This window comes from Blennius ocellaris (genome assembly GCF_963422515.1).
Source record: "Blennius ocellaris genome assembly, chromosome: 13".
Lineage (NCBI taxonomy): Eukaryota > Metazoa > Chordata > Actinopteri > Blenniiformes > Blenniidae > Blennius > Blennius ocellaris.
Genome location: NC_137662.1, coordinates 13,454,315 through 13,479,899, shown reverse-complemented (window position 1 = coordinate 13,479,899; position 25,585 = coordinate 13,454,315). Strand labels below are relative to the sequence as shown.

General features: G+C 37.9%; 1 protein-coding gene across 1 annotated transcript in view; it reads left to right on the top strand.

Annotated features, from left to right (window-relative positions):
- lmbrd1 (LMBR1 domain containing 1) overlaps nt 1-25,585 on the top strand; it is a 55,604-nt gene that overhangs the window by 5,664 nt on the left and 24,355 nt on the right. The window contains exons 4-9 of the mRNA XM_080507094.1: nt 7,903-8,000; nt 9,079-9,146; nt 11,513-11,601; nt 17,009-17,082; nt 24,366-24,491; nt 25,366-25,518. Of these exons, the coding sequence (XP_080363220.1) occupies nt 7,903-8,000; nt 9,079-9,146; nt 11,513-11,601; nt 17,009-17,082; nt 24,366-24,491; nt 25,366-25,518 (608 nt within the window). The remainder of the gene's footprint in view (nt 1-7,902; nt 8,001-9,078; nt 9,147-11,512; nt 11,602-17,008; nt 17,083-24,365; nt 24,492-25,365; nt 25,519-25,585) is intronic.

Sequence of the window (25,585 nt, the reverse complement as noted above, 5' to 3'; positions counted from 1 at the left end):
TGGTGCATATTTTTACAAGCTTCTCGCAATATGTTTTATGCCGCTCGTTCAGCAGGTATTGTAGTTTTTACACAGACGACTGAAAGGGGAATTAAAAGTCTTCCCAGCTTCTTTATCCTGCACAGTGTTGTGGGGCGCTAGAGCTGATTGTGGAGAGGTCACAAGTCCATCATTGGGCAAACACAGAGAGACAGACATATTTGTAGTCAGCAGTTGGCATCAAAAGCATGTTTTTGGACTGTGGGAGAAAACAGGAATACTTGGAGAAAACTCATAAGCAGGGTAAACATGCAAATTCCATACAGAATCTAAACCTAGACTTAAACTGGGGACAGATTCACTATGAGGAAAGACAGATCACCACTATAGTATTTATTTGACTGCTTTAGGAGAGAAGTACTGCAAGAGCATGGGGAGGATTTTACTTGTTTCCCCTGGGAAGTGCATGAGCACATTTGATCAATGAAGAGTGTTTCAGAATCCTTTGTTGTTATTGATAATATACTGCCTGCCTTGGAGTATGCTTTTGAAAAACACTGATACAGAGTGAATGTTTTTTAACAGAGCAAATACATTACATTGGTGAAGCTTTTAAAGCTACTGTGACATGGTTGTCAGTTCACCGCACATGTTATGCTGTTTGCTGTTATTCTAAAACCACCATGATTATAAGTCATTTTAATAGAGTATTGCTCTTGATTCAGTAAGCACAGCCTGTTGCATACTGCACTGATATATTAGTTTATGGAAAATGCACACAATTTCTGTTCGAAAAAATTAAAATACAATAAACCAAATTTTTGCTCTGTACCATTGAACTCTTGATGTGTCTGTGGATAGAGAGAGACCAAACTCTGTTGTTTTCTTCTTTTTTTTTAATGGGCATCACATTATGATTTGCCAGTAGGTGGAGACCAAGCTCCATGTGTACTGTATGCACAGCTTCCTCACAAATCTAACCTTTTAAGTTGAATTTTCCTTCAGGCCACAATTGACAGTGCTGTCCATTTGTCTCTTCACAAATGGTATAATTACCAGGTTGACAGAGATTTCTGTTTCCCTTGGTGAAGCAAGTCTCTCTTCAGGGTAGACACATTTGCATTCATCGATGGTCACAGTTAATAACCATGTGCCTGTCCTTCATTATTTACACAATAACTGGAGGCATTTGATGGCTTTACATATGTGTCATTTGACAATTTGTCTAACATGTAAATTATGTGGACTGGTGTGATTATGGAAAATCTAAAGCTGGAATTCTAAGTGCGTATCTTGCAGCGTCAATCATTTCTTTGCTGGACAATTAGCCTGAGATGCATTGCAGCATTTTACAAATTTTGCACCATTTTAATGGTTTTTTTTTTAACCTTTATTTCATTTTTTAAAATGTACTTTTAACAGGATGACACTTTTCTATTCACAAGAAAATCAATGGTAGTGATACTTGTTGCATTAGTCGGTTATTTTGCAGCATTTAATTCATTAACCTCAGTTTATATTTAGGCTCACTTTGTCTCTGTTATAAAATCTGTGTTACTGTGTCATGTGATGTGTAGATAGTATAGAATAGAAGTATAAGTAGGTCAACTAAATGCATTCCAGCCATATTGCAACATGGAAAAGTATGTATGAATTCACAAGTGCAATCAGAAGGCGTTCTCTGCAAAAAATGACAGGAAGATGGCAGTTCCACCAGAGTACATTTCTAATGCTGTGAAATGGAAGGAGATTCTGCCTGGAAATAAAACGTGACATTTTAATCCCACCCGTTGTTCAAAGCTTCTACATGGTGTAATTTTGGATACAACATACTTTTAACTTGACAAAGGGGATGAGTATTTGCAGCGCAAACACCAACTTCCTTTTCAGTGATCAAATACCTTTTGGTGATCTTTCGTGACCCCCCCCAAGTTTGAAAGCTTAGCCTTTCAATCTCCGGTCTCTGTCCATTTATACATTTCCTTGGCCTGCTCAGTACTTCAAAGCAGTGGTGCATAAGACCCTTAAGCAACAGGGCAAAATACCCCTGGGCCCTTTAAATAAATCATCGGCTTTCTCCCTGCCTTTTTATTGCCATTTGTAGAAGTGAAGCTCAAGAGGAACTCGTCATCTTGGAAATAGCCAACAACGACTTCCAATTGCCTTGTGATTTTTGCCCACCTGCATATGCCGACTGCATTTCATGGAAAGGCTGGAATGTTGACAAATTGTAGTTATATTTTGAGAACAGACCTTCAATAATATGAATACAGGCAAGTGAATACACATGTAGAAAAAAAAAAAAATCTAATTTGCTGCAGTTTGTAATTCCCCACTTCTACCTTTAAACATTTACTCACATTTCGATAGTGGACAAACTGTGAAGTCTCAGGTCACTGTCATGAATAGAATTCTCTAATAGTATGATCATTTGTATAGCACGGATGAAAGTGAATACTTGCAGCTGATTTACAAGGACTTTTGTGATAAAACAGTATTTTGATTTAACTTTTTTGCTGTTTAAATTATCCACAATCCTTTAACAGTTATTTCTGAGTAGAATCGCTTGACATGTAGTACACAAATACTAAAGTCACCACCAACAGAAATCAAACTTAAACTGACAAATACACAGAAACAAAGTGCTGTACGTGTCTGTCAGAAATCATATGTTTTTAAAGGCATGATTCATTCTGACAGTCGTCATGATAATAAATAAAGTTGAGTTGGCATATATTTCTATGTGTCAACTAGGTTATTATGCAGTGAGAGATCTATATACATTCCAAATGTTCTACATTCAGAACGACCACTTATAACAACACACTTTTCACCGTACATATAAAGTATTGATTTGTTTTAGTGATCAAATGTAGTCAGTTTAACTGAGATACGGTCCTTGAGAATCATGCAACTTGATGGTTTGTTTGTTTCGTCTGTACGTTGGTGACTCTCAGGGCCTGTCTACACGAGAACGCCATTTCATGTAAATGCACGTTTTTTGGTCGATTTTCCACACGGGGTGGTGTTTTAGGGTCCAGAAACCTTTTTTTTTTTAAACACAGGTCCCAGAATGGGGAAATTCTAAAATGCCAGCTTGGCTGAGAGGTGTAGATGGTTAACATGTACATCTGCGGAAAACAATGATGTCATTTTTTTGAGAACATCGGGGAGAAAAAAGATTATTTGGGCTTGTGTGGACATAGCCTAAATTCTGTGTGTATGAATGTGTTTTTGGGTGATTTTGTGACTGTGTTGTAGACAGAGCATATCCAGAGGATGGATGGTTGGTGGATGGATAGTGGTACAGATAGCCTGCAAACTAAATAAATAATGGGCGTTGGAACAGATGTCCTTGTATTAAATACTGGTGCTTGTTGCGGTGTTGAGACACTGGTCTTTTTTGTTTGTATATAGCATTGGAGTGGCAAATGGATAATGTTGTTACTACTACAAACTGTCAGCACACTGCTTCAATGCATCTTAAAATAGACAAGTCATGAAAGACGTTAACTTGATGTGATGTTCTTTATTGTTTTGTTTGCGTTAATATGTTTGAGATATTTAATAATAAGCAATTAACCCACAGCAGCGTGTTCACTTGTTGTATAAACATAATTAAAGATACCAGTTCAATGTCATAAATGACCTTTAGGCAGGCTAACATACAGTGTTCTGTTGTTTTGCACCAGTTATATAATATAATACCTGTTTTTCAGAGAGGCATGGCTATCATGTTGCAGTGTTTTTTACTGCCATTCAAATTTATGTTGCATACTCACCAGTGGGTTAACCCATGTTTGGCCCTCTAAAGAGGTTGCCTCCTTGATATTTACAGCGAAGAAGAATGCACGCTCGTCGTGTCTTAGCTTTCAGCAAGTGGCAGCAGTGGCAGATCTGTCTCGGGGAAACTTTTGTCAGACACTGTGTTATGAGAATTTCCGCATTATCTGTGATGTGATGCATTTTGCTTGTTTCCATGGAGCAATTGTCCTGGTAAATGGCCACGGAAAGGCCAGGTCATAGGTCTGGCATGTATAATTATAACTTATATGTTGCTTAATGAATAATAACCGCTACGTTAGAATCAATTGATACAACAAAGAGGTAAAGAAAGAGTACCTGATATTTCCCCAGCTGGTAGACTGTAGACTTGTACAGCAAACCATTCTCCAAAATCTGTTGCCTTTGTTTTGATTTTTGTCTATGTGTAAACAGGAATTTACAGCCCATATGAATCCACACAATATATGAAGGGTTAAAAAGTTTTAAATTATTTAGTCCCTTCTTCTTGTCACTTGGATGAATGTGCTAAACCCTGGTCTCTGGTCAGGCGTTCTTCTCAGGATCTCATAGAGAGTAATGGATGATTCATGGTAATGCAATATGACCTATTCTCTCGGTATGTTAATATTCATGGTGTTATGATTAATTTTACCTATTGGTTTAACCTGCAAGCATATGCTTGCCACTGCATATTGTGCATGGTGTGCATTTATAGGCTCCTGGCATCATCCTGAACCCAGTTTGTCTGGCTGTAAATGAGTGTAAATGAATATCTTAGTGGAGCAGCGAGCATGCGTTTATTGAAAGTAATGCCCTATCACAATCACAGCTGGCAAAAAGCAAACCTCCACAACAGTGACGTTCCTTTGTTTGCAACAGAGAGAGAGAGAGGGGGGGGGGGGGGGGGGGGGGAGTGAGAGAGACAGTTTGTGAAGTGCAGCTCCTTTCACACAGGGCCATGCTTGTATTGCTTGAGGCCAAACATTTTTCAGTGATATGAAACGGTTGTTTTCCACGTGTACATTGAAGTTGAAGTGTGATACCAACGTTATGGATCAAATGGTTACCAGACGCAAGATTCCGATTCGTTTTTCCCACCTCAACTTTGTACTTTCTATTTCGACAGTCACATCTACAGTTGTGTGGTTTATCATGCCTTGCCGGCATTACTTAGGGACATGCATTTATTATAATGCGCAGGCCCAGGTCGTGTTATTCAGATATCAGTTAAACTCTAATGTTCTCATTCCATTTGAGTTTGGTGACTTTGAATTCAGGCGAAGCTCATACTTTAAATCGTAACGATCAGGTTAAATGTAGAGAACAGCTAACCGATGTGCTGTGTGGAAGCTGTTTGCATTCATACACATTTCTTTCAGTTGTAACTTGTGCTAATGATTCATATTATCACCTCGAGTGGTATTGAACAATGCCAACTATGTTGCTGAACACATCTTTGCGACATGCTTTTCTTTTAACTTATTTTGGGGTTGTCTGGGATTTGTGCACCCACATCCATTTGCTGCAGAGGGAAAAGCCCCCAGCCTGAAATAGAATCTCTCTATTTAAGTGTTTTTGCCTCACCTCCGGTCTATGAATTTCTAATGTAGCTGGATGTTGGTCTTTTCTCTCTAAAAGCTGCGAATACCAACAAAAAGTAAACAAAGAGACTGAGATCAGAGACAAGAGAGGTTCTTCTCAAAGGACAGGTGGTTTGCATCCACTCCAAAGGGAGAGTGGCACCAGCTTTAGCAAATGAAGCTGATGTTTTTTTTGTTGTTTTTTTTTTATTTGTGTTTTTATTTTTATTTTGCCAGAACTGATTATTACTTGCTTTGTGAAACACACTCAGAGCATTGGCAGGAGAATAACATGTTTTCCCTCTAAGTGAATCAATGTTTCAGTGCTGTGTGTCATAATGTGAAGAGAAAAAGCACCACAGCTTGGTTCACCGAGAACTCGTGTCGGCCTGTCTTATCATTAAAAGATGAGAAAAATCTGTTCAAAAAAACCAAAAATCCGGGTTGATATTCACATTTCACAAGTCTCCAAATTAGTTTTTGGGATTTTTTTTTTTACAAAGAAGTTATGCTGTAAAACAAAACCTATGTAGAAATACTATACGCAGACACATGAACATCTTTAACATGTACCTACTTCTCTGCTTGAGTGTTTCTACCTTAATATTTCCTTGCAAATATTTTCATAATCGCAGTCCAGACCATAAAAAGGCACTTGTCTAAACCGAGGTACAAAACAAACCCTTAGGATGTTAAAGGTGGTAGCTAACAGATTATAAAATGGATGAAAACATTTTACCTAGCATTGCCTTGTAGATGCAAATATAGCAGTCAATTTTCAATTAATCTGTTTGTCATTTGTTGTTATTATCTTTATTGTCTCACAATTTGATTCCTTGTTCATTTGCAAAATACCTCAAAGTGACTGACTAGATTGTAAACAAACCCCAGGTCAAAGGAGGAAAAGCTGTTGCCCAGATTCAACCTCCTTTTGTTTTTTTCTACTCTAAGGCTGAGCTAATATTACTGCCAGTTCCTGTAGCTTTTGTCAGACTAAAATTGACCTTTCAGAGGTTGTTGACTGATTTTCTTTTTTTTTGGGGGGGGGGGGGCTAAAAATGTGGTCATGCTGCAGAGATTGCACTTACACCTGGCTGACACCATTGGCCGATGTGATTACACTCACATGCTGATGTGCTGTGCATGCATCTTGCATGAACCTGAGCTTTCCCGGTCCAGACGAGTCATGTGGATCCAGATTTCATATCTATGCCAAGTACAGATGGGATCATAGTGTAGGTTTCATCTCTCAGTTATAAGATACCATTACAAAACATTGTTACTCTGTTAATACATCACAGGCAATAATGAATAGTCTGTTTCTATAAAATACAACTATGTCTAATGTAAGTTTCTCAACAAGATGTCATGGGAGATATTCATCACAAAAAACACACTCCAAATAATATGCTAAAACTGTTCTTTTCTCAAATCCACAAGCATGCTCGAGTGATCAGATGTAACTGGTATTAAAGATGAAATATCTGGACTGCAACTCCAGGAAAGAGATTCGAGAAGGGGACTGAGCACACAACGTCTGGCAATTAAAAACCATGCACACACAAAAATGAAAGCAGAGTGCTTTCCAGTAGGCTTATCTGCAGAAATTCTGCCACATCATGGGACTTAGATGTTCAGTGGTTATTTTTATATCAGATACTGCTGTGTTTGGTTAATGCCGTCTCTGTTCTACTGTTTCTCTTGCCCCTTTGGGAAACTGCACTCTTTCACATGTACATTTTACGTAACATAAACTTTGTGGGCTTCCTTTGATTCATAATCCAGCTGGTTGGGATTTCATAAATGTGCAGCTTTGTGTTTGAGTTGCCAGTTAAGTTCATTCATCTTTATCTGTTTATTTGTTTCTCACTGAAAAATAGTCTGAACATATGTGTTCATACATAAAGTGGATGGATCTTGGTGACTAGTGCAGTTCCATCCCATATCGAAGATTTATAAACAAATATCACAATTAAATAAAACTGGCCAAAGGGACACATTGACTGCTCTTAAATAAGTCTCATTTGTCTCCTTTATCTTAAGCAGACATCCACATTCACATATTCACATATAAATTCAGATATGATTTTTGTTTGCGATTCAACAAAGAAAACATCATAAACATAGAGATGCTATTAGATTATTCCTGAGGAGGGATTCCACAGCATATGCCTTCCTGAGATGTTTTGATGTGAATTTAACATTGCCTCCAGCCAGGCAAATGGACGAAGAGGGTACATCTTAACTACAGTGATATCGAACTTGCATGAGGGAACCGTGCTTTCTCACCAAATCTCAGAAATACACAAATAGCTCTAATTTATATACATCCAATGCACTGTACTTGACAACAATGACCTACAATATCAGAATATTGTTGTCATTTCAAAACAGTCAGGTAGAGCAAGTTTGAACACACTGATGTGTTAAAATGGTTATACTATTTCATTTTTAATAACATTCAGAAGGTACCCAATATGAACTGAATGTGCCACAATGTAATACTTTAGTGACTCTTTCTTACTTGTTTGTTTTTTTTTGCTTTATATCCACACAGCTCTTTATTCCATCATACTGTTCTGTGTCTTCCTGTGGATCCCCTTTGTATACTTCTACTATGAAGAACAAGATGACAACAACAAAAACAAGTGCTCAGTAAGAACACACACTTTCTTTTCAACACACAGGAGAGTCCTTGTGCTTTGATGTGGGAAATTCAGATTTTATTCTGGTGTTTCATGTGTATCTAACAAAAATGTATAGGAGTGATGTGCTGAGCATGTTTCGGCTGCATCTTTCATTCTTCTGAAGTCAACGCAAGCTGATTTGTTTCGATTTACTTTTGACGTACAATGAAATCAAATGTCTTTTGCTCTATTTGTTTAAATTTTGTTTATGTCTCTTAAGCAATTTACCTTTTGGACATTGTTGATGTTATTTTGGTGCTGTTGCTTTCCTCATCTAAAAGCTACTTGTTATGAATATAAAAATGTGCTATTTGCCCTCACTTATAATGAAGGATTTTGTCCTTTTACTACCACTGTATGTAAAACATTATACTATGACAAATAATTCAGCAATATTTCCAAATAAATTACTATTATCAGCCTTGCATATTGATGGCTTGAGAAAATGGCGTAAAAACAAAAAGAGAATATTAAAAAAAACAAAACAAAACCCTGCCGTTATTAAGACTTCAAGCCAATTTATTCGATGGGGATTGGAGACGTAACATACAATGAAAAGCAAGTTGTGGCACAGTAAATAGCCACATTGCTAAACCTTTTCAGATTTTTTTTCCTGCCTTTGTTAAACTTTTTCACTGCTGCATTCAAACTGTGGATGGTAGTGGTTCTTACTTGTCACCTGATAACATTTTAATCCTCAACTTTATGAGATGTGTTAGCAAATGATTACAATATTGAGTAATTACTGAGTACCAAATACCCCCCCCCCCCCCTCGGTGTGTCACTTTTGTGCTGACTGAAGCACTTTTTTCTCCCAGATAGGAAGGTCTATTGTATTGCTACTTTAAAAGCACCTTGAATAGCATTAGGAGTTGCATGTTATCTCCACCAGGTCAAACGAGGATCGACACCGACTCTATAGCTGCCACTCATTACAGTCACTCCCTAAATGGAGTGTGACCCCCTTTTTCCTCCGTCACAATGAATCAGAATATTTCACTTCACGGCCGTGATTGACCAGTTAACATTTTTTTCTTTCATTACAGCAAGTGAAAAACGCTCTGAAGTACACAATTGGATTTGCCATTGTCTGCGTGGCGCTCCTTTTAATTGGGTGAGTTGGAGACACGGATGGTTTCTTGTGCCTCAGTTCAGCAGGTAAACCGGGACGGGTGCGTAACATGATGAGCCTTTCAGGAGTGAATCTCACATCTAGATTTGATTTTTGTCCATGTAAGTTTAAACTAGATTCAGTGAATTATACATTTACAAGGAATATTGGATCCTTTTTTGACAGTCTACATTGTGGCATCCACAATGTGGCTGGAAAATATGTCCTGTCACTGCATGAATACCCAGCCACCGTCTGTTTATATTCAGGTTTTACACTGGCTGTGTACAGTCGCACAGTCACAACATAATTGATTTCCTTCGCCGCCGTGACAGCGACATACCTTGTATCCAACCTATACGATTGAATGCGTTCTCTCAACCATTAAATGGTGCCATGGAAGAAGGCTTATCTGCTCTGGGAAATTAAAGGACATATGGCTATACCTTCTTCCAGACTAAAGTTTGGACATTTTTATAGACAGAAGCAATTTAGCTCCATTTTTTTACCCCATGAATTGGAACTATTGCTTCTTGGCAGTTGTTATTTGGGTTCTTTGATTCTCTTCAACGTAATAGCTTTTGTCCCAAACTACTACTGTACCACCAGGAGACGTAAGGCCATCAGGTGTTGTCTGTTGACTCAAAAGTTTCTTCCCGAAATTTCCAAGACTTCTTTTTTTTCCTCCTTTTGTTGTAGCTTGCAAAGCTACAAACTCCTGAAATGCTCTGTTATTTTACTGCTGCAATGCTCCTCCCCCCCGGACTATTATACTGTTAAGACATTATTTTTGTCTCGCTCGATACTTACATTTTCTATTATTGTGAAAAACTATAAACACCCATTCACATGCATTGATTGCTGGTTGATTGACTTATTAATTTAATGAATTTAAACTCAAGAGGGCGCAGATGACAGAGATTGTAAATAATGCAGTTTTAATTGCCCTTAAGACTTTGTTTGGTCCACCTTCTCTTAGAAGCCTGGCCATACGGCTCTACAACAACTTAAGACAGACCAAACAAAAACTGGTTTCTTTGACATCCAGATATTTATTGTCCGAGTTAAGCTTGAAGAAATCCTATCTTCTTGAGTCAGATATTTTTTTATTTTAAATTGTTTTTTCGCCTGCTCACTTCTTCCTGGGTCATGAGATGTGATCTGCATGTTTGATTCGTCTTTGGCATATCACTCCCTGAAGCGCAGACACTGCCCCTCCAGTGACCTTTTACATCCTTGTAAAGATCAGCACCTGAAGAGCAGTCGGGGCTTTTGACCTGTAATCATTAGAACTCAAAACACTTTCTGCTCACTTCTTTAAGCTAAAGCTTCAGATATATGGTACTAAACAAAGCAAAAAATGTGCCAACTAAAAAAAAAGTTATGGATAAAATTCTCCCAATAATGCCAAGTAGGAACCGCAACATTTTTCCTTTTCAGCACGCTTGCAGTCAGTTTTTCTAAGGATGTCTGCAGGGAGGTTTATTCCAAACATGAAAGCTCCTGTCTCTTTCTGTAACCCAAATAGATTCCACTACTTTACAGTTCTTCTATATGCTACGGAGCGTTCCTGATGACATTGTCTGTGTGGTTGGTGTTGTTTGCTGCAGTAGACATTTGAAGCAAATTAGATGATTTCTTGAATGGTTTACTCAAAAGCTCCCCAGAGTATACAGTACAATTTTGTAGAAGTTTTTTTTTTTTTTTTTTAAATCAATATGAAAAATGACACATGACACACGAGTTAAAACTTGTTTTATTTTTAGGGTTTAGCCATATGATATCCAAAATCGATGTCTTGTAGTTTTACTGTTACAGATGGTTTTTTTTTTCTTTTTCTTGCTTTTAACAGCATTTTTAACATGTGATTTGTACAGTGTCCTTCAGTGTTTTGAAAGGTGCTGATAAATAAAAATATATTATTATTGTAATTAGATGTGTTTTCTGATGAGACATATTGAAACATTAAAGTTAATATTTTAGTTAGTTAGTTCATTTGAGCTTTTCAGGTGTATTTTTAATGTATTTTACTCTACCTTTGGTGAAGATTTTAAAACTGTTATTTAATTTAAAAAAAATTGTGTTGTCCTGAAAGAATCACCATACAATAGTAGAGCACCATTTTCCAATTGACAATTTCAACTTAAATACACAATGTTAGTTTTGTTTACAAATATCCGTGGACTTGCCATTGCCCTGCATGTTTCTTTTTGTTGGTGATTTCCATCTTCATCTTCTTTTCATATTGTATTTGGTCTTTACATGTTATTCTAACATGAAATACAACACCAGATAAAGCTATCCTTGCCACTCATATGCTTGAAAGCAACTCGGTAACTATTCCTAACTCGATGTTTCATTGCTTTCAGGGCTTTTGTTCCTCTCCAGGCGCCACCGAGCCAGAATTCTACACAGTGGGAGAAAGTGCAGCACCTTTTTGAGGAACTGGGAAGTAGTCGTAAGTTAAATCACATCCTGTTTTGTTCAACTTTTCTTTTTGTACTTGTCAGATTTTAATTTCCATATTACATTGTGAGTCAGTCACTCAAGTCTTATAAGCATTACTTTACTAAAGGGTTCAATTCTCAAATCTGCATCAATGCCTGTGTCTGTTATCCAGCTATTTTAACCACAGTATAAAGTAAGAATGAAGTTTTGTTTAGATAACTCAACAAGCTCGTTTCAAGATGCTGTGCAATGCCAATCAAACCAAAAAACATGTGTCCCTGCAAACAGAGTTTATGAGCTGCGTGTTGTAAATAGTGGGTTTATCCTATTGAAGTATTGGCGGGACTGTTTTTGCAACCAACATACTCTCTCAGCTCCTCCACCCTCTTCATAAATCAGCACCTTTACTGACTGTTTTCACAGCGGGTTCCCTGCTGGGTTTTTGTCATATACATCGTTACCTCACCTGGCTTCTTTTCATTTTCAGAATGCTTTCCTTCCACCCAGTGCTACACTGATTAATAATCGACACTGACAAGAACAGCCGCAAAGGGAACTTTAATACAGAGGTTATTATAATACACAGCCATATTGTACCCAGCTTTATCTCTTGAACTATAACAGTACTGCCACTTTATTTTATGAGATCAAGTTTAATGCAAATTAAGATCAGTCAATTGTCTTTTTTTAACTGAAACCTAGCTGAAGACTGAAGCTCCATCCACATGAAAGTAGACGTTTCCAGCCAACCATCGCAGGACTGAAGCATATGTGCTAAATCATTAAGAACCTCAAAATGATCCAAAAGGGTTTTGTGTTCTAGGCTACCCTGACTATGGTCTGAATTCTTGATGGTACTTTTTAAATTCTATCAATTATGTAGTGATTTGCACAATCCCCGTTTCACTGTCTTTCTTCATATGACTGAACACAGATTGTTTGTTCGTGATAGAGCTGATCTTAAATAGTAATAGATTCCTTAAGTATTTCTATCCTCATATTTTTGGATTTGATTGCCATGAATCGTAGTGAAAAAGGCTGCTATTAACTAATGCACTCGTTTCTGGACTAATGTCAGAAAGAGGGCATATTTCCCGACTCTAAAAATCACATTTTAACAATATGATGTGTGGATGTACTTTTATTTTTTCAATAAGTACTTCACTTAACTCATGAACTGTGTCCCAAAATTCAAGAGCAGAAAAATAAAAAAAAAATCTGAACTGATCAGGTCTTCTGGTTTTGTTCATTTTTGTGTTTGAGGTGAGGTTGACCACATTGTAGAAACACCTCCCATGGGCTTCTTCACTTGTTGAACAATTCTCATTAATATGCTCATTGAAATGAAGAAACATTGGCAAATGTGAACTCTTAACAGTCCTTTGGCCTTTTGCCACCTTAGGATCAAGGAGGAAGTTGAACCATCTGCCTCTCCGCATAATAGTGGACCCCTACATGCTCTCCCTAACCTTCCTACTTTGGCACAGGGGGAAATTGCTCGGCTGCTGAGGAAATGTGAAGCTCATCCTTTCTCTAATTCCCCGTCTCTCCACTCTCCAGATGGGAGGTTAATTGTGTAAAGAAAAGGCACTTTGGCCGCATAACCCTCCTGACTGTGTTGCAACAACTGTTCATTAAGGCCTGTACATCTTCAGTGGCTTCTGCATTACATGGGTTTCAACGATCCAGTGGTGCCTGAATGTACTTTAGATCAGGAGCTCTTAATGTCGTTATTCTGGACCATACAATGCAATCTTGTATTTTTGGTCACTCCTCATGGGGGAGTGAAGAGGGCGGGAGACTAGCACGCTTAACTTGTACTGCCTCTTTTTCCCTTCTCCAGCAATGAGAAAAGAAGTAATAAACTCATGACCCTGACATACACACATGTATATCCAGTGTGGACAAGCAGGTCTTAAACATAGCAGTGATTTATTGTATCTGGCCCTGACTCACATGGGGCATGGGAATATTACCATGTCACCTGTGATGACAGATGTTGCACTTAATGAAAATGAATCATAAATAGATAAAAAAAAAATACATTGAAGTATTTTTCAAGCTCGAATAAGATTTCCTTTGCTTGCCTTGCAGTGTCTGTCAAAATGATCACATAAAGCATTTTAGATGACCGGCATCTTAATCTGTATTGCTCGATTTTTAAAAATATATCATGTAATATATTTACACATAGTTTGACAAGACCTCTGCTTCCAAAGGATATCATTACACAGTCCTTGATTATCTAATTGCTCTTCCTTGTTATGTGTGAAACTCAACATCAAAGACACTTTCAATGTAGTTATTGCTCCAGCCACTGGTTTTTCTACTTATGCAGCAAAGGTGAAGTATTACGAGGGTTTTTCTACATTTAGCTGACACTTTTCCCCTTTCTCTGGTTTTATAAACACTGTGAATACATGGAAATCAGATAATGTATTCATCAAAATTCTCCAGATTAACCAACACTGAGCATTCAAACACTTTTTTAGACTTTACATTTACAGGTACATAGTAGTAAAGGGTGACTAATTATTAAGGTAATATTTTATTGGACGAGAGCTTGTGCACAATTTTGTTTTGTCCAATCTGCATTTCATTACAAGTTAATTACTGATATTCAAACAACTGAAAAAAAACACACATGGATCTAGTTTTTCACTTGATCTCTTGCATATTTCTTGATTTGTTGTTTAATGTCGTTGCTTCAGGAATCAACTTTATCAATATCACAGTTTTGTGTTTCAATGATTAAGGTGAATATTTTTATCTTTGTAGAAAGTTACATTTTCAGTACTGGCCCATGTTTCCAAAATTGTTCCTTTTCTGAGGGATTACAACTAAATATCAACTGAAACTTAAATTACTTAGCTGCCCCATTTCTCCAATTTCCTTGCGCATAAAGGAGACCGATGATAAGTCATCCAACTTAATTTTTTTCTGTGCTGCTGTTTGATGGCTCTATGTGGTTCATGGTGCTGCATTGGTACACTCTCTTCCATCACTTGAATGTACAGCTTCCTCCTGGTTACTTTTGATGATTTTACCATTCTTTCGAAATATGCTGCTCAGGCTAAGAGTGCCACTTAATAAATACCTTTCTTTACAAGAGCCTGAAGGGCTACATGCAGGGTGAGATAAGAGCTAACTCATTCCATTGCTGGTGGAATCAAAACTGTACAGATGTGGAAGCCCTGCTGATAATAGACAACATTCCCTATGTTTAATCCCCGGAAAATCTGCTCAAGAAACCTAGGAAGTCTGGCAGCAAACATCTATCCTTCGCTTTGTGCAGAGTTCATGAACAGAATGTTCTCTATGCAGAACATCAAGCTATTGTCTACTTTACCAAGCTCACTGCTAAACAATGGCAGCGAAATCGCAATGCAACGCTCGGGAATAGGAAACGCGTATTCACATGTTAATGTTCTGCCCAGCTGTCAGACTTCAAAGTTTTGTTTTTGCATATAATACAATAGGGAGCAGGTATATAATTTATCTCCATTTTCCACCCCTTTGTCCTGCTGCTTGTGAAATGTCTGTAAAAGAAAGTGATAAATGATACAAACAGCACAAATTACACATGCCCTGAATACTTACTTAATATCCCCAATAAAATGGCACTGTCGAGGAGAAAAGCAAACAGAAAGCCACCTATGCCGGTGTTGACAGGTGGGCTGGGTTTTATGAAGTTGCTGCTGAGAGGATGTGGGATACCTATAAAGGGACAAATGTGTGGCTTTTTACACGGAGCCCTATGACAGGTGGGATCTTGACAGGGGAGTGAGGCAATCAGTCTCTTCATCAATCCCTGTCTTCCAACTCCAACTCTGACAGCTGGTGTGACACCTACTGTTGCCCTTGCCTGATGGGTGGTCCTCTTTCTGCCTCAATCAAAGGTGACACACATCAACTGAGCCTACATATATTGAACGGCCCAGCTGTTTAAGCGCTTATTGTGATCAATGCACAAAAAGACAATGATGACAAAAGCGGTTGACCAGATGTTTCTCCAAAAGGAGACCATGCATTCATTAAACTCAGAAGCTAAAACAAGGACGACCCGTATACCAGCATAGTGCATTGTCCTTGTCCAAGAGAATGACATGGCTCCCTGGTGCTTCCAAGAGAATTAATTTCCTGATTATTCCCTTTAAGAGCATTACCACAGACATGGATCCTTGCAGTTGATAATGGGCTACAATCTGTAACATCAGCTGTGCAGTTGTTTGACTGTGATCAAGTCTTAAATTTCTTTCACTTCTATGCTTGTTATTTTTTTGAGGTTAAGCATTTTCCTGGGGCATTTTTTCCCCCTGCAAAACATCAAAAACATTGACAATTTCTACTAAACTAACATACTGAATTATTAATCTAGAAAAATGCAGTAATTAAAGATTGTTCATTTGCAAGTTTTGGGGAATCACACAAGACATTTTTTATTTTTAATAAAAGTGATTCGGGGAAGTATTCAGTGCCACAACAAATTCTAATTCAGCGTTTGTTTAAATCGCTCATCCAAACACTGGACTTGCTAAGAAAATGGATGTGAACTCCTCGGAATTTCATAGTTTCTAGAATTATTAAACTATAGAATTCAAACATTTTGTAATCTAAAGTTTGCTGTGTGTGATCAAACGTTCATCCATCACTCTATGAATCCTTTTTTAGCTTCTAGAGAAAGTCCCCATTCACAGAGAGAACACGCAAACTCTGCATACAATCCTGGAACAAAGCTGCACAGATCAAACTGAGTGTTTCGCACTCATGACTTGACTGTGCAGCCCAAAGATTACACTTCCTCACTTTGATGATCACATGTGTCAACCAAGTAGCAACTTATCCACTGTTTCTTTCTATATATTGTTTTTCATTTACACAGAATAATTAAATCCAGATGCTCTCTATGGACAGTTTTCACCGATTTATAGATTGAGATGGAGAAAGTTTCTACTGTTCTTAGATTCCATCTACTTCTGTTAGAAATCTAGATACAACCGTGACATTTCACAACCGTTGCATTACCTTATTGACACATACAGTTTAGAAGAGAGTTGGAAAGTTAATCTTGCTCAAAACATGTCAAAAGAATGAGTGGCTCAGCTTTGGGTCTCTCCTGAGTGAAGGCAGGTATATCCTGGACAGGTGACCAGGGAGACAGACATGTACTGTTGGAGGAGATGCAGAGAAAACCTATGCACAGGAAGAACATGCAAGCACCACACAGAACTGACAGACACAAACACACGATATTCTTGTATCGAGTTAAGAGAGCAGCCCCCAACACATAACAGACATTCAAATTAAATATCTTAACACACTCTCTGTGAAATTTGTTGTTTGCACTTATGGTAAATAGTTACTAAGTACCGCATTGGAGGTGTTCTAAATGCTGTCCTGTTTTTTTTCACCTGCAGATGGCCTGCCTGCTCTGTCCTTCTCCATCAGCTCCTTGACCTTGATTGGCATGTTGGCAGTGATCACTTACACGGTGAGTAGAGACCGGAGACACGTGGCTGGTGCTGTTTTATATACCCATTGGAGCGAAATATGGCTGTGTGGTAATTAAGTAATCATCCAACGGGGCGATATACAAATCTTGCCAAGTCTTCCCTGCAATAAGATCTGTGGTCATTGAGGCATCTGTCTTATAAAATGTTTTTAGAGGCTATGGAGAGAGACTGAACAGAATATTGTCTGATTAACATTATGTTCTAAAAATATTTTTTAAACTACAGTGTAGTTTCTTGAAGTTTTCGTGCACAAATGGATTCCCATATTCTGGGTTGCAAAGCCTTAATGATGAAGTGGCCTTTCAAAATTCGTATTGCCTTGTGGTTTTAGAGCACTGGCACTCAATTGCTCAAATTGCCCAGACTGCTGTCTTTTCACCTCAGCACATGATACTTTTTGCATGATGAATTGGCTCTCCTCGCAGGCTTATCAACCACTTATCTGCTGTCTATTTATATATATAGATCTACCTCACTGTCCATTAATATATGCCTATATTTTGATACCCTCAGCATTCTGCGGTTTTTCATTTTTTCCTAGATCACAAAAAAAAATTGACTTGTTAATGCTGTCCATTTGTCATAGCTGTTATCTTGGTAACTGGACTGTGATTTTCCCCTGGAGCTGGTAGCACTGGTGTCAGAGTGAAGTAACAGAGAGCAATGTCTGCTGGGGAAAATACAAAAAATATCTACTTTGGTATCAACCCAGGGAGTGTGAGGTAAATTGACAGGCAATGCTAATCTTTACCATTTCTGGTGAGCTCAAAGAGTCCTATTTGACAAATTACACAACAATTGAATGTGGAGCCCTTAATGAATAATACACAACCTCGTCAAGTAAGTTGTAGAAACAATCTCCCTTTAGGACATATAATCCATCTCAGCTGGGATTTTATCCACTGCTTTCTCACTTCCCCTCCCCAACACTTTACTAAAGAGCATATAATTACCTAGTACATTTTCAGGATGGAAGTGTGCTCAGATTCAGTGCTGGCCTATGTTGCTATGGACGCTGCATATGCCTTGTGGGAATCAAAACCCCCAGTGTGTACTTGTTTTTCAAGTTCTTTGTTTTGATGAAGTCAATCAAAGAAATCGAGCCTTTGGGCACCAACAGCAGCTGCCCCTCCTTTTTTCTTTTTATTTCACCAACTGAATGCAGTTGTTCTTTTTATCTTTCTCTCTATCCCTGCTTTAACTGTATTTGTGTGTCTAATAACTACAAGCAGGAAAACTGTACTTTGTGGCAACCTACCCACATTTACAAGTATCTGTGTGATTTATCATCTGTTACTTATGGAAAGCCTGATTAACCTAATGGAATCCAAGTTATGGGCTCTGTAAGCAACAGAAATGTTGTCCATGACTCCTGTGCAAATTTATCACCCACCTCTGTGCAGACCAAGGCCTTCTGCTGTTAATGCAAGCAGCTATGCGATGTAAACAGTATATAACACTGCTGCCTTGTGCACAAAAAAATTGAGTGGGGAAAAAAATAAGAAGATCGTAGGTTTTGTCCTTTGCTTTAATTTTTTTCCTTGTGTACACATACTCATTCAAAATAGTTTCACGCACCATAAGCAAACACTATCTTTCAGTTTGTTTACATTTAGTGTCCAATTCTAAATGAAAGCTAAAATTATTGCTTCTTGTTGAAAATATGTTTTCTTACCACCTATGAAGATGATGTCGATATACCAAATGAAGATTACATTTACCACAATTTTTATCTTGTGTGAACCACTTTGTATTCATCTTTTACTCTGTGCCAAGGAATTGTCAAAAAATTGTTCTCACATTAAGTATTTTCTATTTTCTATCATATTCGCTGCTTTTCTCTTCCTGTGTTTGATGTCTAATGGCTCACCATGCACTCCAGGGTGATCACTTACTTTGCATCTAATAGATATGTATAAGCAGCTTCTGCAACAACAGCAGCACTATGGGCTTGTGACTGCTGTTACAGGTGTGTAACATACAATTGGAAGTCTTGACGTCTTGAACATTTCTCTTGAACTCTTGAACAACACTTTACTTTGAAGCATTTTTAACTGGGATCACTTGGATATACAGATGGAGATATGGCTCCAATAATTGCTTTATCTAAATCTTTCGTACAGACGCACAATGTGCTAAACTCAGCACACTGTAAGTATGATTTCATACTCGTCAGTCACCTATTTAATTTGTAGTTGTTGGTTGTTTTCTCTGTAAAAATAATTAAATTTGAGTACTTGTAATTAGTGCATACCTCAATCATCTGCTAATTATTGAAGATATATGCCAGTTTACTCTGTGCTGTGCACATGCATATTCCCTCTATGTTATTGCACTCTGTCCTTGATTGTACCCAGCAGTGATAAGATGAGACTGATCAGAGGCATCTCAAAACTCATGCATCCTTTGCCTTCATTTAAAAGCCTGGAAAGCATAATGATTAATGACTGTCACGAGTCTTTCATTTGTAGATCTAATGCCTGTTTGATATATTCACAGACCGTGAGATTGACCTGGGTAAACGGGCTTTCCAAGCAACCTGTAAGATTATATGTACTTATAATGTATGCCTGTGGTTTAACTTATAGTTATATATAATAAATATTCATGAATACAGTTCTGCTGATCAGCAAATGATTCATCTACATTTAATTTTTAGTATGAGAAAACTACTAAGCATGACATCAATTATTCTTATAGCTTTTGTAACTTCAATTGTTTCAAAAACATTAAGTGCTGATGGGTTAAACTTAAGAAATTCAGACACCACTGATTGTTGATGGCATCCTGGGAAGCCTGTCAATCAATCTCAGCAGGCCTTTGCATAACATGGTTGCCATTTGAAGTGATGCAGGCTTAAGAATAATTAATATTTTGATAGAGGGTCTGTGTAGGACAATTATTCCTGCTTATCATACAAGAAAACCCTCAACCCAGTTTAACTTTTTTCCCTCCTAAATTATTTGATTTTATTAGATTTTTTTTACTGTATTAACAATTCCATGAGTTCACTTTTAATAACTGCAAGATATAGTTGGCACAATCTGGCAACTCCTACAAACTGTTAAAACAAGCTTAGCTTCCTCACATCTGCAGCTGGAGGGATGCCACAAAAACAATGGTTTTCATCTTGTTAGAGATGTAGATGTACAAAATGTACAGCATTAAAATGGGTTTATCATTTGTGCCCTATGTAGTTCATGTAGGAGTTTAATGTTATGCTGGACAAAATTGCAGAAGCTAATATTTGAACATCAACTTTTTTGGCGCTTTCATTGTTTCACTTTTACACATTGTAAACAGATATATTAATATTAGTTATTGAGTGCAATGTTTATGCTTCATACTGTTATCTGATAATATATAGTACAGTATGAGGGCTACATCTAAATTTCAGCCTCACTTAACTGATTGTTGATCCCCTTTAGTTAACTGTCTTAGTTAACTGTTCCTGTCATCGTAAATAGTAAATTGACTTAACTTATATAATGTATCTTTTTCCGATACTTCAGCAAACTCTGCAATACCAATCCTGACTGTTGCCATGCAATACGTTTGACCTCCAATAGAACCAATTCATGGTCCAGCATGTTGGCTAATGACCCTTAAAGCAGGTCGAGACAGGGGATCAAACTCGCAACCTCGCTAATAGACGACATCCTCCTCTATCAACTGACCCACAGCCTCCCTACATTGTAACCACATCGTGCTATTTATGCTCCCATCGAGTAAAGGTTGGCTGTGTGAGTGAGGTACCTTCTGAATGTGGTGTTGAATTATCATAACTAGTGGAGATGGACTTTACATTTTATTCAAAGTGTTTTCATGTTCATGTGGGGTTTGTTTTATTCTCTATGTTTTACTTGAACATTACATGTTCTTTTTGGCACTCAATGATTAAATTGAATTGAGTCAGATTTTAAAACTTATCATGGGAAAAATATCTTAAATAATTTACTGCAGGTGTGTAGAGGGGCCTCATTTTGTCCATTCAGATCTACCCACACCATAACAACAGTGAAGGCCATCATGCTGAAGGCATCTCTGCTCTTTGGATTGGTAAAGGCTCAAATATCTCGATTTTCCTTCACAGGATCAGGAGTGTACACAGCAAGAAGCAGCTTGATGTATTGACACACATTTTTTTTTTTTTTTTTTTTTTTTACCAAGCATACATACTCCTCGTTATTACTTTTCTTTCATGTGCTGTTTTCAGTCAATGCTTTATATTTCATCGTAAACATGCTTACATGTCGATAAGGCTCTAAATAGGTTGGAATGAAGTGACAATGGCTGTGAGGCCTGAACTCAATCAACCATAATAATAGACTGTGAAGTGTCCTTGACACCATGTATCTAATTTCCTGAAGATTGAATGATCTTGACCATGAAGGAAACAAATAGTCTTTAAAGCTGTTGCTTCTTTCAAATGGCCAACATTGGATTTTTTTTCTTTTTTTCTTTCTCTTTATGTCAAGTTAATCACGTTTATTGTCTTGTTTGTGCTTTGCTTCTCAAAGTGTGATTTCATGATATAAGAGATGCTATGTGGCCACATGCAAGCGGGAATTGGAGGATTTGTCCTTATTATACATATAAATATATTCAAAGTTTTTATTGAAAATGATTGAATGCCAATCATATGCATAAAATTGTACCTTTAGAAATATGAATGCTCTCCCCTCTGTCTTAACAATGGTTCATTCCATATTTCCAGCAGAATAGTGCAAAAAAATCCATAGATACAATGGATTAGTGTATTAGTGATTAGTGTATAATTAAAAGAAATATAGAATAAACAAATAGTCATTAAGATAATATGTTAATTAAACATTTTTATTAAATAGTGTATTTCTCAAAAGAAGCATTATGGTCTGATCCCAAAATACATTTTGTCATTACTTATGTAATCTTTGTAACATATTTAACCTGAACTAAACTTACTAATTTCATTAAATGATTGATCTAAGCGGTTGAATCAGCAAAATTCCAGTTGCAGGCTCTCCTCACTAACTTCTAAGCTATCACCGCTAAGATTTAGAAATTCCAAAAAATTATAGGCAGTATTCTTGACGAGTTTCTTGTCTCCTCCCCCTTGAATAATCGATTTCCCCAGCCATTGTCGTGATATTTTCAGGTTGAGCAAGTGCTTGTTGAATGAGACATTAAGAAAAGAAGGTATGGGTGCAAAGCTTAACACATCATTAAATATAAAATACTGTCAGTATTTCATTGAAACACTGTTCCCTTGGCTGAAGTTCACATGGAGGAGCCACACATGGCGAGGAGGTCTTCAGTTGTCACGGCTCTAAATCGAAAGTGTAACTGTTACCTTAAATGACTTGTAGCACAGACACACTAACAAGACTGTTCTACATCAGGTTTCTGCAGCTTATCTTGTTCAACGCCCCCAAACTGTCTTTCTAATGAAATGGCTGGGGAATATGTGGCAACACTGACAAATTTGTAGGCTTAATGGAAATGTGTTAAGTTATGTCTCTCTTAATAGATTAGCTCTGTTTAATGGGATTATTTATAAATCGACGTGTGTGCTGAGCAGTTTCTGACAGGTATGTTGGACTGAGTTCTCTTTATCAGTGGGTATGGAGGATATAGGGGGAAAACTCCACAACCTCTCTTTTTGGCTCCTTTATCGCAAGCAGAAAGAGCAACAGAGGAGGCTTGTGTGGGAGACGTACTTCCAACTCGTTCTCCCTCTTCCCACTCAGCAGACACATGACTCTCTCAATGATTTCAGCCAGAAGCTGAAATCCCCCCTACAACTAAATGCGCACACAGTCACACACACACATTTCTATCCAAGACTCTTAAGTTATTTCCGATTATCACTGGCCGCAGTTGGTTTTAAAATAGCTTTAATAAGCATGCAATAATCTGTGAGCACTAAGAATATACACCCAGCAGAGGGACACCTGCGAGTGTGTGTGCATGTGTTTGTTTGTTGTTGTTTTTTTTCCTCTTATGTAGTTGCAGATTTGAAAGGAAAGGAAATGTTTCTCCTGGGATCCGGGACAGGTTTTCCTTTTATGAGTGTGTTTGATATTCGGAACATGCTCTGGCCTTAAGAGCTCCATGATTCATTGCAGGAGGCGACATTCGCCCGTAGCAGACATCCATAGCAGAGACTAATAATAGTGTAGCCTGACTTAGTATCCCATGTGCTTTTCTTAATGCTCCCTAACACTCAAAACCTAGTAAAAGTTGTTTCGTGTGTGTGTGTGTGTGTGTGTGTGTGTCTGTGTGTCTGTGTGTGTGTGTGTGTGTGCGTGTGTGTGTGTGTGCGTGTGTGGGTGGGTGTGGGTGTGTGTGTGTCATTTTAGCACTTGAGAGGGCAGTGTCGTTTGACAGGGTTAAGAGTATCTTTGCACAAAAGGGCCCTTTGTTTTAGCATGAACACATAAAATGGCACTTGTCCAAGTTGGTAACCGTGTGACTGCACAGTGGTTGAAAGAAAGCATTGGCCTGTTGCTACTACTTTCATTTGTATTGATTGGTGTGTTTCCTGGTATTGAAGATGTCTCTCATTTTTAATTAAAGTTCAAACCTCTTTCCGGGTGATTAAAGACCACTGGTGGTTCAAGAGCATTTTATGAATCTCTCGCTCTTCAGTTGTTTATTTTTTATTTTTTTTGTCCATGTCTGTCTGCATTGGTAAATACCACTATCCCATGCTGTATGTGCACTGCCATTGTTTATTATTCATACACTCTTATCATTTATTTAGATTCACTATCTACTATCTCACTTCAACAACAACAAAAAAGACATATATTTATTTAAATTCAACATTGATGGCACCTTGTTGCCTCTGTGTCCATCCCAGCTTTTGCTCCCTAAAATTATGTTCATAAAAATTTCATTCAATCCTGGATAGAGGGTAGAGCTGTCACATGGGGGCACTGTTAAGCTGCAAATGCATGAGGGTGATATGAAGCAGTGATATCCACACAAAATGGTTGCAGCACATTCTCCAATAAACCTCAGCACAATTATAGATTCCACCATTTTAATCTTTTTCCTCTCCCAAAAAACGACAGCCTGGGAGGCCAGGAACTATATGGTTTGCTATGTGTGCATTTGATTACCCTCATTTGACTGTTGACTGCCATGTTTCATGTTGTGGTGGGCTCGCCATCAGGCAGGAGAAGGGTATGTGTGGGTGGGTACACGTGCCATATGTGCCATCTCACTCTGACAATAATGTGTGATTATAATGGTAGTTTTGCTCTTTGTCTTTCAGGCGTACGGAATGTCTGTTATGCCTTTGAATCTGATAAAAGGCACACGGAGTGTGGCGTATGAACGCCTGGAGAACACAGAGGACATTGATGATGTTGAGCACCAGATAGAAAAGCTAAAGTCTAAGGTGAGCACCATCAATTGACACAAAGCAGTCAGACATGACAATATGAGACTGATGTACCAATTATCTTACGGCTTATTTATGAGTTTAAGAAGAGCATCATAGAACAAAACCAAAATGTGTATCTTTACTATACCAATGTTTATTTTATTAAACATGATCGATAAATTGCAGTTCTTTGACCAGTTAACTTTGACTAGATCACAACATCTGATCAGTTCTTCCATTGTTGATTTTATGCCCCTTTGTTTTTACAGAGAACACGTATAGTTAGCATTATGCCTTCTGGCCTCAGGCATCACAAGCAAAAACACAAATAAAGACATGTATTAGATGCTCTTAGTTGCCTGTGGCAACATAAAGTTGAATACAAAGGACCACTGGATTTGCCATTCCTTGTTTTGTGCCTTGTGAACACACACTCACTGTGAGTGTTGTGTGTCTTTCATCAAGTTCTAAAACAATGTAGACAAAAAGGAAAACCGAGGACATTTTTTAATGGGTAAATAGTCCAGATTTTCATATTCAAGAATCATACAGGAGGAATTGTATCACATTGTATATAACATTCCTGATTTCTTGGCATCCGTTTTATCCAATCTGAATTAGGCAGACCTCAGCATTTTAATGATACATACTGTAGGCCCACACATCTTGACATAAATAACTATAAATGCCGGGTTAAATGTCAAGTGATTTTTCTTAATGGATATTCTTCATGATGGCCAGGAAGGTCAATAACCTATATTTTTTCATTATTTGTGTGCTTTGCTTTAAACATCCTCATAAAGCTTCCAGCTATGTTATATGAGAAGAGAACATTCATCCGGCTGTGCATTTATTGATTTATTTGGTTATTTGTTGTTCTGCTTGCCAGTGTAAAGACGGACGTCCTCTATCCTCGAGGGACAGACACAACCTGCAGGAGCTGGAGGGCAAACTCCAGGTCCTCCATAGGAGGGGGAGACACCTGGAGATTGCAGAGAGACACTGCTGCACTAAAGTGGACTGTGCTCTCAGACCTTTCAAGGTGAGTCTCCATTATGGAATTGGCTCCTATTCCCAGCAGTAAATGACACGTCCTGGCTGGACATTAT